At 41.7% G+C, this 18,112-nt stretch overlaps 1 protein-coding gene across 2 annotated transcripts in view; it reads right to left on the bottom strand.

The window, feature by feature from the left end:
• Positions 1 to 18,112, bottom strand: part of LOC106571106 (B-cell lymphoma/leukemia 11B) — a 52,814-nt gene that overhangs the window by 32,076 nt on the left and 2,626 nt on the right. Inside the window, exons 1-2 of one of the 2 annotated variants that reach the window (XM_014143784.2) lie at positions 432 to 585; positions 1 to 273 (exon numbers count right to left, since the gene is read on the bottom strand). The exon at positions 1 to 273 is cut by the window's left edge and continues 90 nt beyond it. In XM_014143784.2, the coding sequence (XP_013999259.1) occupies positions 1 to 273; positions 432 to 486 (328 nt within the window). In that variant the 5' untranslated portion in view covers positions 487 to 585. Of the gene's footprint in view, positions 274 to 431; positions 586 to 18,112 lie in introns of those variants that run through there. The other variant, XM_014143783.2, reaches the window with a different exon arrangement.

The following is an 18,112-nucleotide window of genomic DNA, read 5'->3' on the forward strand; positions in this document are numbered from 1 at the left end:
CCCCCACCTCCACCGGCACCGCCCCTCCCCGCAGCAAGACGGGGTTCCCCCTCTCGCCCGGTTTGGAGAACCCCCCAGGGGCGCGGCCTCCCCCACTGCACAGCCGTCTCTTATGCTCTATGAAGACCAGGATGTCTCCCAGAGGGAAGTTGGTCTGGCACCTCCCACAGGTCAAGAGGTCATGCTCCCCTGGCCCCGCCCTCCTCGGAGTGGGGCTGGGAGTGGACGGCTCCGGGGAGCGAGTTCCCACCCCCAACTCATGATTGGCCTCGGCTGTGGGGGAAGATGAAAAGGGGGGAGGAGAGAGGAGATGTCATCATGGAACAGTTCTAGAACACGTTACATCTGATCATCAACAGCACAAACTGTATCGTACAAAACTAAACTCAGTAAGAAATGATGTTTTTCCTGTATGTTTTAGATAACATTACCTGCAAAATGCCATAATTCCATACCACCCCAAAGAACCTGCTTAATGTTAAGCATACTGTTTAGTCTCACCACACAAGCAGGCAGCTGTACGGCTATAAACCTTCCGCAACAAATAAACCAACCAAACACCTCAGACCCTCAGTCTTATCTGGGAGCTGAGATGAGTGAGTGAAGGCGTGGCTGACACACTATGAGTAAAGCTACGAACCGTTTCACAGCGGCCTATGGGTTTCCGGTGCAGCTCGCTGTTCTCTGCAATCGCTTCTGCTGTATGGGAACCTCACTACAAGCATGCAACAAGGTAGGCCACATCCACCCCAAGACAGATGTTTATGTTGAGTGGGGGCAGGGAGGGGGGACGTGTGTGTGTGTTCATGTGTGTGTGTTTGTGTGTCTGTCCGTGTGTGTGTGAACACAAGTGTATTCTCCTCAGAGAGATCTACAAAGAGAAGCCACTCCTAACCCAGGTGACAGTACTTTAGGTCTCATTCTCTACACTGTTGACACTGTCATCAATAACAATATGTCATTCTCCCCTGGTTGTTTTACAGTGAAGTCCCATGGTGTAAATTCATTAAGGACTCTTCCTCTGTAACAATATCCTGATGTAACCAATAGGTTACGGTGTATATCTTCTCTCAGAGGGCCTGCAGGAAGCTTGAAGCTCCAGTGACTCCCAGGGCATTCTGTCTGAGCGGGTACCCAGGGAGAAGTGTTGATGCCTGGGAGAGGAACTTAGCAGAGCCTGCCTCTATCGTCTACAAGCTGCATTTCCCCTTCAGTCTCTCGCTGTACAAACACAAAATATGGGTCCCAAAAGCCCCCCTATTCCCATAGGGCTCTGGTCAAAAGTAGTGTACTATGTAGGGAATAGGGCTCTGGTCTATAGTAGTGTACTACATAGGGAATAGGGCCCTGGTCTATAGTAGTGTACTACATAGGGAATAGGGCCCTGGTCTATAGTAGTGTACAATGTAGGGAATAGGGCCCTGGTCTAAGGTAGTGGACTACATAGGGAATAGGGCTCTGGTCTAAGGCAGTGTACTACATAGGGAATAGGGCTCTGGTCTATAGTAGTGTACTACATAGGGAATAGGGCCCTGGTCTAAGGTAGTGGACTACATAGGGAATAGGGCTCTGGTCTAAGGTAGTGTACTACATAGGGAATAGGGCTATGGTCTAAGGTAGTGTACTACATAGGGAATAGGGCTCTGGTCTATAGTAGTGTACTACATAGGGAATAGGGCTATGGTCTAAGGTAGTGTACTACATAGGGAATAGGGCTCTGGTCTATAGTAGTGTACTACATAGGGAATAGGGCTATGGTCTATAGTAGTGTACTACATAGGGAATAGGGCTATGGTCTATAGTAGTGTACTACATAGGGAATAGGGCTATGGTCTAAGGTAGTGTACTACATAGGGAATAGGGCTATGGTCTAAGGTAGTGTACTACATAGGGAATAGGGCTCTGGTCTATAGTAGTGTACTACATAGGGAATAGGGCTATGGTCTAAGGTAGTGTACTACATAGGGAATAGGGCTATGGTCTAAGGTAGTGTACTACATAGGGAATAGGGCTCTGGTCTATAGTAGTGTACTACATAGGAAAGAAGGTGCCATTTGGGATGCAGCCCTTGAGTTTCACATGGTTTCTTAGTTGCCCGTAATCCTCCATTATGTCTGTCTTTCCAGTCCCTGACCTCTGACCTCCTGGCTATTGCCCTGAAGTGATTGTATGACAAGTGTTTTTTCACGCAGCATATTTCTCTTAAACGGTGTCTTGGAACAGGGCCAAGTCATTTCCATGTCATAAAAAAAGAAGACAAATATGTAGTTCTAACCTAGCCGGGACAGGATATCACCTGATGGGCTGTGTTTCAGTGTGTTTCCATGTGTTTCAGTATGGGCCTTGTGACTGTGTGTCTCCTTAGCCCTGGCATCAAAGCCTCATCTCATTTGCCAGGGACATTTAAGATGGGTGGGTGGCATAATTTGAAATGAACTCAATTCCTGACGTGACTGCATCTATAAGCAGAGAGAGAGAGAGAGAGACACAGAGAGACACAGAGAGACACAGAGAGACACAGAGAGAGAGAGAGAGAGAGAGACACAGAGAGAGAGAGAGAGAGACATGGAGAGAGAGAGAGAGAGAGAGAGACATAGAGAGAGAGAGAGAGAGAGATCAAGCAAGGAAGAGAAAGAGAGAAATACAACGAGACAGTGACATGTTCTTTGCTGTTTTGGCTCTGGCACTTTGGACTTAAAATGACACAACAACTACGAGGTTAAAGTGCAGACTGTCAGCTTTAATTTGAGGGTATTTTCATCCATATAGTAAGAACCGTTTAGAAATTACATCACTTTTTATACACCTCCCCATACATCCCAGACTCCTCCCCATACATCCCCAACTCCTCCCCATACATCCCAGACTCCTCCCCATACATCCCCAACTCCTCCCCATACATCCCAAACTCCTCCCCATATATTCCAGACTCCTCCCCATACATTCCAGATTCCTCCCCATAAAGCCCAGACTCCTCCCCATACATCCCAGACTCCTCCCCGTAAATCCCAGACTCCTCCCCATACATCCCAAACCCCTCCCCATACAGCCCAGACTCCTCCCCATACATCCCAGACTCCTCCCCATACATCTCAGACTCCTCCCCATACATCCCAGACTCCTCCCCATACATCCCAGACTCCTCCCCATACATCTCAGACTCCTCCCCATACATCCCAGACTCCTCCCCATACATCCCAGACTCCTCCCCATACATCTCAGACTCCTCCCCATACAGCCCAGACTCCTCCCCATACATCCCAGACTCCTCCCCATACATCTCAGACTCCTCCCCATACATCCCAGACTCCTCCCCATACATCCCAGACTCCTCCCCATACATCTCAGACTCCTCCCCATACATCCCAGACTCCTCCCCATACATCTCAGACTCCTCCCCATACATCCCAGACTCCTCCCCATACATCTCAGACTCCTCCCCATACATCCCAGACTCCTCCCCATACATCCCAGACTCCTCCCCATACATCTCAGACTCCTCCCCATACATCCCAGACTCCTCCCCATACATCTCAGACTCCTCCCCATACATCCCAGACTCCTCCCCATACATCCCAGACTCCTCCCCATACATTCCACTTGAATAGCAAAAGAGAAATAAACAAAGAAAAAAACATATTTACAAAAAAAGATAAGAACGAGAGCTGTTTATTCAGTCGTAAAAAGTTTAGTATTTGGTCCCATATTCATAGCTAACAATGACTACATCAAGCTTGTGCTTCTACAAATTTGTTGGATGCATTTGCTGTTTGTTTTGGTTGTGTTTCAGAATATTTTGTGCCCAATTGAAATTAATGGCAAATAATGTATTGTGTCATTTTGGAGTCACTTTTATTGTAAATAAGAATATAATATGTTTCTAAACACTTCTACATTCATGAGGATGCTACCATGATTACAGATAGTCCTGAATGAATCGTGAATAATGATGAGAACGTTACAGACACACAGCTACCATAACGGTGAAAGGTTTGTCTTAGGGGTATGATATTTGTGAGTCGGTAACTTTCTCACTCATCATTATTTCACAATTCATTCAGGAATATCCACTTTCGCTTCTCAGTCATGGTATCATTTCAAATCCAAAGTGCTGGAGTAAAGAGCCAAAGCAACAAAACGGGTTAATGTCACAATACTTTTGGATTTCACTGTATGTACAGTATATAAAGAGAGAGAGAGAGTTACAACACTGTATATAGACATAATATGACATTTGAAATGTCTTTATTGTTTTGGAACTTTTGTGAGTGTAATGTTTACTGTACATTTTGTATTGGTCATTTCACTTTTGTTTATTATCTATTTCACTTGCTTTGGCAATGTAAATATATGTTTCCCATGTCAATAAAGCCCTTAAATTGAATTGAATTGAGAAAGAGAGAAAGAGAGAGACAGAGAGACAGAGAGAAATAGAAGAGAGTAGAGCGAGAGAGAGCGAGCGAGAGGGTGGGAGGGAGAGAGAGCGAGAGCAGAACAGATAGAGAGAGGAACATATGTGTTTGTTAACCCAGGGAGGGTTGAGTAACATGTCCCAGGGGTTAGGACCGTAAATTAGCAGGCGTTGGCACCATCACAATGCCACAGAAATATCAGCCAACCGCTTGCTCGCTCTGTCAAACATCTTCTAACCGCACCCTACCCTAATCTTCTCATCATCCACCCTCCAGGTCAGGAGAGAGAGAGAGACACACACAAAGTCCACATTTATTTTCATAGCAAAGAACGAAGTATGTGTAGAAACAACAGAACAGACTTCACAGCTGCAGTTATAATGTTAAACTTGGCACCTATTATGAGGGTTTGAGTTGATAAGGTCGAACCCAAGCTACAGTAACTAAATCCAGTAACTAAAATCTCACCCATCATCACTTTCCTTCCTATACAGTATTTATATGAAGACACAGCTATTAATCAGACAATGACTACGCCACAAGAATGTAAGCTAGGTGGCAGTCAGCTCCTGGGAACATTTTCAGATCATCTTTGGTTGAGCAACTATCATCATAGTTAAGCAACTACAGTATCAGAAGTTTAATGAGATAAGCTGGGTCGAGTGCTTTAATTCATGCTCAAGGGGTTATAATTGCAAACACACACACCATAACATTAAGCTAAGTGTTACTCTGCTGACATACATTTACATTACATTAATTTAGCAGACGCTCTTATCCAGAGCGACTTACAGTAGTGAATGCACACATTCCATGCATTTTTGTATTTATTTTTTAGTACTGGCCCCCCCGTGGGAATCGAACCCACAACCCTGGTGTTGCACACACCATGCTGGCGTTGCAAACACCATGCTCTACCAACTGAGCCATAGGGAAGACATACGTATAGAACCCCCTGTCAGTTTGAGGAAAGAGAAAGACAGTACTGTGTCCTCGGGCAAGAGAGAAAGACTGTACTGTGTCCTCGGACAAGAGAGAAAGACTGTACTGTGTCCTCGGACAAGAGAGAAAGACAGTACTGTGTCCTCGGACAAGAGAGAAAGACAGTACTGTGTCCTCGGACAAGAGAGAAAGACTGTACTGTGTCCTCGGACAAGAGAGAAAGACAGTACTGTGTCCTCGGACATGAGAGAAAGACTGTACTGTGTCCTCGGACAAGAGACAAAGACAGTACTGTGTCCTCGGACAAGAGAGAAAGACAGTACTGTGTCCTCTGACAAGAAGCAGCAGAGGAAAAGTGTATGAATGACTAAAGAAAAACATTAGACTGAATGACTAAAGAAAGACATTAGACTGAACGACTAAAGAAAGACATTAGACTGAATGACTAAAGAAAGACATTAGACTGAATGACTAAAGAAAGACATTAGACTGAACGACTAAAGAAAGACATTAGACTGAACGACTAAAGAAAGACATTAGACTGAACGACTAAAGAAAGACATTAGACTGAATGACTAAAGAAAGACATTAGACTGAATGACTAAAGACATTAGACTGAACGACTAAAGAAAGACATTAGACTGAATGACTAAAGAAAGACATTAGACTGAATGACTAAAGAAAGACATTAGACTGAACGACTAAAGAAAGACATTAGACTGAACGACTAAAGAAAGACATTAGACTGAACGACTAAAGAAAGACATTAGACTGAATGACTAAAGAAAGACATTAGACTGAATGACTAAAGAAAGACATTAGACTGAATGATTAGATGGAGGACACCGATAACAACATTTTCGTTAACAAAACTACAAAAAATTACAATTTTTCTCAAATTATCATGTATTTATATTTTGTATTTACTAAGGATCCCCATTAGTTCCTGTCAAGGCAGCAGCTACTCTTCCTGGGGTTTATTATGATCCCCATTAGTTCCTGCCAAGGCAGCAGCTACTCTTCCTGGGGTTTATTATGGATCCCCATTAGTTCCTGTCAAGGCAGCAGCTACTCTTCCTGGGGTTTATTAAGGATCCCCATTAGTTCCTGTCAAGGCAGCAGCTACTCTTCCTGGGGTTTATTAAGGATCCCCATTAGTTCCTGTCAAGGCAGCAGCTACTCTTCCTGGGGTTTATTAAGGATCCCCATTAGTTCCTGTCAAGGCAGCAGCTACTCTTCCTGGGGTTTATTAAGGATCCCCATTAGTTCCTGCCAAGGCAGCAGCTACTCTTCCTGGGGTCCAAACACATTAAGGCACTTACATTACACAAAACCCCCAGAATAAAACAGTACATCATATAACATTATTATACCACTATATATCTAAAATACAAAATGTATAATACCACCACACAACAATATAACAATATATGTGTGTGTAGAGAGTGTGTGCTAGCATGTACTGTTGAAGTTGGAAGTTTACATACACTTAGGTTGGAGCCATTAAAACTCGTTTTTCAGCCACTCCACAAATGTCTTATTAACAAACAATAGTTTTGCAAGTCGGTCAGGACATCTACTTTGTGCATGGCACAAGTAATTTTTCCAACAATTGTTTACAGACAGATTATTTCACTTATAACTCACTGTATCACAAATCCAGTGGGTCAGAAGTTTACATACACTAAGTTGACTGTGCCTTTAAACAGCTTGGAAAATTCCAGAAAATTATGTCATGGCTTTAGAAGCTTCTGATAGGCTAATTGACATAATTTGAGTCAATTGGAGGTGTACCTGTGGATGTATTTCAAGGCCTACCTTCAAACGCAGTGCTTCTTTGCTTGACATCATGGGAAAATCAAAAGAAATCAGCCAAGACCTCAGAAAAGAAATTGTACACCTCTACAAGTCTGGTTCATCCTTGGGAGCAATTTCCAAATGCCTGAAGGTACCATGTTCATCTGAACAAACAATAGTACGCAAGTATAAACACCATGGGACCACGAAGTTGTCATACTGCTCAGGAAGGAGACGTGTTCTGTCTCTTAGAGATGAACGTACTTTGGTGCGAAAAGTGCAAATCAATCCCAAAACAACAGCAAAGGACCTTGTGAAGATGGAGACAGGTACAAAAGTATCTATATTCACAGTAAAACGAGTCCTATATCGACATGACCTGAAAGGCCGCTCAGCAAGGAAGAAGCCACTGCTCCAAAACCGCCATAATAAAGCCAGACTACGGTTTGCAACTGCACATGGGGACAAAGATCGTACTTTTTGGAGAAATGCCCTCTGGTCTGATGAAACAAAAATAGAACTGTTTGGCCATAATGACCATCGTTATGTTAGGAGCAAAAATGGGGAGGCTTGCAAACCAAAGACCACCATCCCAACCGTGAAGCACGGGGGTGGCAGCACCATGTTGTGGGGGTGCTTTGCTGCAGGAGGGGCTGGTGCACTTCACAAAATAAATAGCATCATGAGGTAGGAAAATTATGTGGATATATTGAAGCAACACCTCAAGACATCAGTCAGGAAGTTAAAGCTTGGTCGCAAATGGGTCTTCCAAATGGACAATGATCCCAAGCATACTTCCAAAGTTGTGGCAAAATGGCTTAAGGACAACAAAGTCAAGGTATTGGAGTGGCCATCACAAAGCCCTGACATCAATCCCATAAAAAATTTGTTGGCAGAACTGAAAAAGCGTGTGTGAGCAAGGAGGCCTACAAACCTGACTCAGTTAGACCAACTCTGTCAGGAGGAATGGGCCAAAATTCACGCAACTTATTGTGGAAGCTTGTGGAAGGCTTCCTGAAACGTTTGACCCAAGTTAAACAATTTAAAGGCAATGCTACCAAATACTAACTGAGTCTATGTAAACTTATGACCCACTGGGAATATGATTAAATAAATAAAATGTGAAATAAATCATTCTCTCTACTATTATTTTGATTCTGGTGACCCTAATTGACTTTAGATAGGGAATTTTTACTTGGATTAAATGTCAGGAATTGTGAAAAACTGAGTTTAAATGTATTTGGCTAAGGTGTATGTAAACTTCCCGCTTCAACTGTATGTGTGTATGCTTGTGTAAATTTCTGACAATGTAGAGATTGCCACAAACTGATACTACTGTAACAGTGCTACAGTTCATTCAGTGTATCCACGGCAGACTGACTGATAAGTCCAGGGGCATTTGAGACTGAGTGATAAGTCCAGGGGCATTTGAGACTGAGTGATAAGTCCAGGGGCATTTGAGACTGAGTGATAAGTCCAGGGGCATTTGAGACTGAGTGATAAGTCCAGGGGCATTTGAGACTGACTGATAAGTCCAGGGGCATTTGAGACTGACCGATAAGTCCAGGGGCATTTGAGACTGAGTGATAAGTCGAGGGGCATTTGAGACTGACTGAGTAAATCCAGGGGCATTTGAGACTGAGTGATAAGTCCAGGGGCATTTGAGACTGACCGATAAGTCCAGGGGCATTTGAGACTGAGTGATAAGTCGAGGGGCATTTGAGACTGACTGAGTAAATCCAGGGGCATTTGAGACTGACTGAGTATGTCCAGGGGCATGTGTCTGATAATTAGATAAATTGCTAGAATGAGTTCAGGCCTGTCATACTCCCACTGTGTTTTCCCTTTAGCCACTGGCTGTGCTAACACACACGTTCACACACGCACACACACACACACACACACACACACACACACACACACACACACACACACACACACACACACACACACACACACACACACACACACACACACACACACACACGTTAAAACATGCACACACACACACACACACGTTCACACATGCACATGCACACACACACACACACACACACACACACACACACACACACACACACACACACACACACACACACACACACACACACACACACACACACACACACACACACACACACACACACACACACACACACACACACACACACACACACACACACACACACACACACACACACACACACATACTCTTTTTCCAAGAAATGGGGGTGAGATCCATTGCTGTCTTCAAAATAAATGACACAATGCCACCAACGATACACACCAACGATACACACTGATGGTTATGATCAGAAATTGAAATGACAAGTGATCCTGTTTAATTGTGCGTTTTCTCCAGGGTGAGATCCAAGGCAATAGCTGCTGTTACAGTGTGTGTTGTGCAAGAATAGGGACTGAGATGTGTGTGTGTGTGTGTGTGTGTGTGTGTGTGTGTGTGTGTGTGTGTGTGTGTGTGTGTGTGTGTGTGTGTGTGTGTGTGTGTGTGTGTGTGTGTGTGTGTGTGTGTGTGTGTGTGTGTGTGTGTGTTTCATTATCTTATCCCCGTATAATCCATCTCAGTGACATCTCACATCATAAACCTAGATCCCTAATTTAAAACATAAAGTGATGAATCAGGTTCTATAAGACAGATGTTCTATAAGACATGTTTCTCTGTTTAGTTTACTTCATTTGAGAGGTTCAAGGGAAAAATGGATTTCCTCATAGAAATTGTATTTCATCACAAATAAATAAAAAGTAGAATTTTCTAAGATATCATTTTATGATATACTTTTTTAAATGATTTAATTCATCTTAAATTATTAGCCTTTTATAACATTGTTGGTATAATTTCACAGCCTTTCACAGCCTCTCGGTGGAGTTCTGTCGACACACACAGACACACACACACACACACACACACACACACACACACACACACACACACACACACACACACACACACACACACACACACACACACACACACACACACACACACACACCCACACACATTACCCGTAATGATCCTATTCTGAATGTACACAGATACTGCATTAACATAAACTAACTCCACCTCAGGTAGCAACTACAGAGTGGCCAAACATCCTTACACTCCATGTTAATGTCCCATAGGAGATCTGCTGAGATACTGTAGGCTATATCTTTCATTTCTTTATTTTGAATAACACAGACAGGATGCTGTATGTACAGAGAGGACCTCCACCTGTACCAGCAGATACTGAGTATGAACATCCTTGATCAGATCCCGTGAAATGACAATCCTAAGATCGTGAGGGGCACAAAAACATCCCTGACCCTCACATCGTAATAGAACATGAGTTACATCCTCAACTGGGAAGGTCAATGTTCCACAAAATAAAAGCTCTAATTTACAAGAAAGTGAAAAAGTCAATCTAGTCTTTGAACTGCCAGACATAATTGCCATATACACTGAGTGTACAAAACATTAGGAACACCTGCTCTTTCCATGACAGACTGACCAGGTGAATCCAGGTGAAAGCTATGATCCCTTATTGATGTCACTTGTTAAATCCACTTCAATCAGTGTAGATTAATTGGAGGAGACAGATTAAATAAGCATTGAGACAATTGAGACATGGATTGTGTATGAGTGCCATTCTGAGGTTGAATGGGCAAGACAAAAGACTTAAGTGGCTTTGAACGGCGTATGGTAGTAGGCACACCAGTATGAGTGTGCCGAGAACTTCAACGCTGCTGGGTTTTCCACACTCAACAGTTTCCCATGTGTATCAAGAATGGTCCACCACCCGAAGGACATCCAGATAACTTGACAGAACTGTGGTAAGCATTGAAGTCAACATGGGCCGGCATCTCTGTGGAACGCTTTTGACACCTTGTAGAGTCCATGGCCCGACAAATTCAGGCTGTTCTGAGTGCAAAAGGGGGTGCAACTCAATATTAGGAAGGTGTTCCTAATGTTTTGTACACTCAGTATAAATGAAAGCTTTGGGATTCTTACAGTTTATGTCTCTGTAGAAATTAGTTGTATGTATTAATGTACAGTACACTACACACCTGTCCATGTGGATGTGCAGGTCTGAGAGAGAGAGAGAGAGAGAGAGAGAGAGAGAGAGAGAGAGAGAGAGAGAGAGAGAGAGAGTACACTCAGCATTTACAGCCAGTCAGAAGGTCCAGAAATATGCTGATATTCTGGTTCTCTTCTTCCCAACATGACCTGTAGAGCCATCGCTGCAGGCTAACTAGCTTGGTTGAGCAAGTCTTCAAACAGAAGTCATATGTACAGCCAAGATATCTCGTTGACTCAATTAAACTGGCAGTTTAGTTTACGCCTTCTTCGACCTAACATCTTCCTTTAGCAATGTTGGGGAAGCTGCTCTATCAATATAGTGTACCAAACTACCAATTAATATAGTGTACCAAACGACCAATTACTATCAATATAGTGTACCAAACGACCAATTACTATCAATATAGTGTACCAAACGACCAATTACTATCAATATAGTGTACCAAACGACCAATTACTATCAATATAGTGTACCAAACTACCAATTACTATCAATATAGTGAACCAAACGACCAATTACTATCAATATAGTGAACCAAACTACCAATTACTATCAATATAGTTAGTGTAGCAAACGACCAATTACTACCAATATAGTGTACCAAACTACCAATTACTATCAATATAGTTAGTGTAGCAAACGACCAATTACTAACAATATAGTGAACCAAACGACCAATTACTATCAATATAGTGTACCAAACTACCAATTACTATCAATATAGTGAACCAAATGACCAATTACTATCAATATAGTGTACCAAACTACCAATTACTATTAATATAGTGAACCAAATGACCAATTACTACCAATATAGTGTACCAAACTACCAATTACTATCAATATAGTTAGTGTACCAAACGACCAATTACTATCAATATAGTGTACCAAATGACCAATTACTATCAATATAGTGTACCAAACGACCAATTACTATCAATATAGTGTACCAAACTACCAATTACTATCAATATAGTGTACCAAACTACCAATTACTATCAATATAGTGTACCAAACTACCAATTACTATCAATATAGTGAACCAAACTACCAATTACTATCAATATAGTGTACCAAACTACCAATTACTATCAATATAGTGAACCAAACGACCAATTACTATCAATATAGTGTACCAAACTACCAATTACTGTCAATATAGTGTACCAAACTACTAATTACTATCAATATAGTGAACCAAACTACCAAATACTTAAAATTAAAGGAAAGTAAGCTACTCTAAAGCTAACCTGAAGGAAAATATTGTATTCAATCTAAATCTGAAATACCATAGACTACAAATTGTAAGAACAGATCACTCGGGAGTCAGAATGTGCAATTAAGCCCAGTAAACACTAAAATTACGTTTCAAGTGAGAATAAGGCAGGTCTGATGCAATAAAAAATGAATTTATTTCCTACACTCCATATCTAGGTGTTCACAGCAAGGCTGTGAAACTTTTTATTATTTTTAGATGTGTTTTTCCATGACATGGTCAAATAACTCAAGCATAAAATTCTCCAAATTTGGCGCACAGAAACTACAGGCCATGAGGAACGTGGTCAAAGTAATGGCACTGATTGGCCAATAGGTGACGCTGTTATGAGCAGTCTCACTTAAACCCTCATATCCGCTACCCGTTTGACCTAGAGACGTCAAACTTTGTAGGAGTCTATGCTCATGCTAAACAAATTTGCCCGCAAGGACCCATAAAATACGTCAGGATATATTTTGCTCCATCTTGGGACTTTTTGAAAACCTTTGAAAAAACATATTCTTATGAACCATAAGTACATATAACACCATATTCAGTATGTAGGCACATGTTACATCTCTTAACTTAGTTTGATTTTACGTGTCGATTGAAATCCTTTTTAAATCCACTCCTCGTTTGGTATTGATATCTTAAACAATAAGCAAACTGTAAGCAATTCACTATTTTGACTATTTAATGCTTCAAATAATAATGAAAAAATATTTGGTGGACTAGAAGTCAGATTCACTCCAAATGTGGTCTTTGGACTCATCACAATAGTCCCTAAAGAATTTGAGAAAATAACGTTCATGTATTTAAAGATGGCCACATTAAACGCTAACCTATACAAATATGTTAAAAGATGCTAAAAATACCTCAAAAATCTTCTTGACATGAACCATAGGACCAAATGACACCAAATGTGGAATGTATGTCTTAACTTCATTTGAGAAATGTTATCGACAAATCATAAATCGGATTTAACGTCTCCCTTTAAATCACTGTCAATCCACTGTCATCGCTATCATGGACGTCATCGCTATCATCGCTATTATGGACGTCATCGCTATCATCGCTATCATGGACGTCCCTAAGATCAACCTCACTGAATGTGGTATTGATATCTCAAAAAACAAGGAAAATGTAACCTTATCAGTCCTGAGATCCCAGGAAAAATCTGCTTTTCATTTATCTGCATGTCCAGCCGTTATATTTAGCCTCACAAGTATGTGTTTTGCCATGTTATTTTTTAGGACAACCAGGGCTACAAGTAGAAGACAAAACAATTTGACATAAACAGTTCCATTCATGAGTTTTACTGACAAAAGTAAATCAAATAAATCATTTTTATCAGGTTTTTGCTTTGGCAGACAGACCTGATTCAGGTCTACCAAAGCACAAACCTGATAAAAATGTATTTATATGAACGCTGTAAGTACAGAAATTGTTTACTCATTGGGAAATGAATATCCAACTAGTCAGTGACAACTGTGTGGAGTTTGTGACAGAAACTCTGTGAATTTATGCGAGCTTATTACAGTGTTATAGACACTATGTCCTCTTACCTTCTTACGACTCTTGTGTAGCTGGTGTAGTCTCAGCTTTTCATAGATAGCTTTAATTAGTTTGTAGCTCAAACCATTGGGACTCTACAGACAATTTTTTGTATAAAAGACCCGGCTCCGGGCCTCTTCTGCCCTTGTCTTACAAACACCGTTGTAGCTCAGCACCCGTTAATCACACAGATTAATGGCTGGTATCTACAGATGCAGACCAAATAGACGAAGCCAGTGGTACAATAAGTCTCTACACAGTCCGTACACAATGTTTAAAAGGGGTTATAAGTCCAAAACGCGCTGACGATAGGGTGGGACTCATTGGCTTAACAACTCATTCTTTGTATAATGTAATGCTAATGGTCAAAATCATCTGTAATCATCTTCACCTCGTGAATCATAACGTCAGATTCACTCCAGATTTGGGATTTAGACTCATTACATCAGTCTTTAATGGTTTTGAGAGAAAAACGTGTTGTTGCATTGAAATATGTCCACTCTGCACCTATAGATGTACGTTAGCACATGTACTAATGCTTAAAAAAATAAGGTAAAAATCTTCTCATGAATCATGAATCAGATTGATTCCAGATTTGGTATATATGGACTCAATGAATTAGCCAATGATTTTGAGAATGATTAGATGCTGAATTCAAAGTCGGCCGCGCTACACCACTAGATGACACTATATCACACCAGGGCTTTAAGAACTGAACCCATGGGCATGGGGTCATGAAACTTGGTATGTAAACCTTATGTATATATCCTTAGAGTCTTTGTGAATATAAAGTCAATGCAACTTTAGATGGCTGCACCAGACCAGTTGGTGGCACTATAGATGTCATTGGCACCAGACCAGTTGGTGGCACTATAGATGTCATTGGCACCAGACCAGTTGGTGGCACTATAGATGTCATTGGCACCAGACCAGTTGGTGGCACTATTGATGTCATTGGCACCAGACGAGTTGGTGACACTATAGATGTCATTGGCACCAGACCAGTTGGTGGCACTATAGATGTCATTGGCACCAGACCAGTTGGTGGCACTATAGATGTCATTGGCACCAGACCAGTTGGTGGCACTATAGATGTCATTGGCACCAGACCAGTTGGTGGCACTATCGATGTCATTGGCACCAGATCAGTTGGTGGCACTATAGATGTCATTGGCACCAGACCAGTTGGTGGCACTATAGATGTCATTGGCACCAGACCAGTTGGTGGCACTATAGATGTCATTGTCACCAGACCAGTTGGTGGCACTATAGATGTCATTGGCACCAGATCAGTTGGTGGCACTATAGATGTAATTGGCACCAGACCAGTTGGTGGCACTATAGATGTCATTGGCACCAGACCAGTTGGTGGCACTATAGATGTCATTGTCACCAGACCAGTTGGTGGCACTATAGATGTCATTGGCACCAGATCAGTTGGTGGCACTATAGATGTAATTGGCACCAGACCAGTTGGTGGCACTATAGATGTCATTGGCACCCGTGGCACCCAAAGATACTATTGGTCAAGTGGACTTTGTCTTGTGCAAAAGAATGTTAGATTTGAATTATATGTGAAAAAATTGTTAAAATAACGGAGAAAATATTTCACTTATCTTAACATAAACCATTAACCAAATTGACCCCAGGATTTGTATATAAACTCAATACATTAAGTAATGATTTAAAAAAATATACAAATATTTTACCTTTATTTAACTAGGCAAGTCAGTTAAGAACAAATTCTTATTTACAATGACAGCCTACTCCGGCCAAATCCAGACGATGCTGGGCCAATTGTGTGCCGCCTTATGGGACTCCCAATCACGGTGGGATGTGATACAGCCTGGATTTGAACCAGGAACTATAGTGATGCCGCTAGCACCGAGATGCAGTGCCTTAGACCACTGCGTCACTCAGGAGCCCAAGAATTTAAGAATGATTACTAGCCCACAGCACTAGACTAAACTTCACTTGCGTCAACCATGGTATTGAGAGATAAACGTGGTAATGCTTTCAGTGATGGCACTTAACGGAAAATAGTTCCTACATGATAGAGGGCTTGCTTTGTTATCCAACTGACCGTGTCCTTTCTGTCATCCTGTGAACCCCGTTCATAGCTGCTCACAGCTATATTTTATACTCTTTTTGCAAAAAAAAAGTAGTTTGTTCCAGTAGTTAGCTACAACGCTACAAAATAGTAATTAACTACTGGTAACACTACCAAGATTTGAATTTAGTTCAACTACCACCAAGCTACTGTAAAATGTACTTGAATTACTAGTTGAACTACTTCCCAACACTGTCCTTTAGCCTCTCCCTCCCTCCCTCCCTCTCTCCTTCCCTCTCTCCCTTCGCTCCCTCCCAGATGGGTGTATTGCCTCCAGGGCTAACCTGGGGGTTATGGCATGATACAAGGCAGCTCGCCCAGTATCGGTTTACATACATATGAGCACACTACGTGTATTTGGCTTAATTCATTTGCAGGGCCTATACTGTAAATACAAGCATGGACACATGCAAACACACAAAACCTCACACACACACGACTACACACACGCAATGTATATGTACACATGCAGACACAGGTGGACAGAATTAGGGACAGGTGGGGAGATAGACGGCAGGTCCACACATACAAATTCTACATTCTCTTTCTCTTGTTCTCTCTCTCTCTGTCTTTCTCTCTTTCCTAGTTTAAAGTCTAATTACATTTCTTTCATAGAATATATGCATTGTATTTAACGTTAAAGTTGAATCATTTAAATCCTCTGGCTTAACGTCAGGTCAGTAACTGTTCTGTCCTTCCCAGTCATAAATACATAGACGCCCACATGCAAACACACACACACACACACACACACACACACTCACTGTTTCAGATATTCGCTATAGAAAACTAGGTTGTCGTTGAAAAAGGTCAACTGCATTTTCAAACTTTTTGAAAGATTTGAACACACGGTTCGTTCTGTAGCTCTGTAAGCAAATGAGCCATAGGTGTGTAGGAGTTCTTATAGTGGTGGAAAGTCCTCCGAGCCCTGTGTGATGTTACGAGCTGCATCCTGGGACTGTTGATGAACCTAAACACAGACCTGCCTCGGGCTCACCTGTCCATCATCCTCACCGATTCTTCAACTGAAAAAACGGTAGGGTGATTTGTGAGACAGAAAACAACACCCTTTCCTGCTGCTAACCTACAATGCAGATGTAGCATCTCTTACAAACCTGTTACATCTCCCATCCTTTCACTAATAAATGTAATCTAATAACACTTACAGTGGGTGCAGGCAATAGGCCTGTACCTATTTCAGTTCTACTCGTGAGCACATTATATGTATACTTGGGGAAGGGGATTGCTGTGAACGACACCTGATGAAAACAACTGTAATACAAAACTCCTGTCCTCGTCCTGCAGCAACTGAGCAGGCTGCTGATTTAACGCCTATCATTTTTAGACTCCTCTCACCTGCTATGAAGAGAGAATGACAACACCTGAATTTGATTACTCAGGCCTATTGACAACGCATGGCTGCTGCTGTCTGATAGCCGACAGCGGGAATCCAGCCACAGCTGCAGCAAGCAGGGACCCAACCACAGCAGAGCACCTCAGATGGAGGATGCATGCCTAGGCTAGGCTACAACAATATTACAAGTCACATCAGCAAGCAAGGTTAGACCACAACTGAAGGTAACAGGATCTACAGTGAGAATGTTAGGCCTTCCTTTGTCTTGGGGTGAACATTGAAACAGCCTTTGTGACATGCAAAATACTTTTGGTTAAAAATAAATTGTTTCAATTGAATTCTTCAAGCTGTTATGGTTATACTTGCTTTTAAAATATATATATTTTTAGTATATATATATATATATATATATATATATACTTGGTATTGATATCTGGGGTTGAGGGTTAAAATACTGAAAGATTAAAAAGTCATGATGGAATAAAAAGAAGATTAAAAGGTCTAATAAATTGGGGTTAAATCCAGTAAAAAGGGTGCAGAGTAAATGATTAGTCTACATGTTAAATAGTGTTGGGTAGGACAGAATGTACCTAACCCCGCTCAACACAAAAC

This window comes from Salmo salar, chromosome ssa15 (genome assembly GCF_905237065.1).
Source record: "Salmo salar chromosome ssa15, Ssal_v3.1, whole genome shotgun sequence".
NCBI lineage: Eukaryota > Metazoa > Chordata > Actinopteri > Salmoniformes > Salmonidae > Salmo > Salmo salar.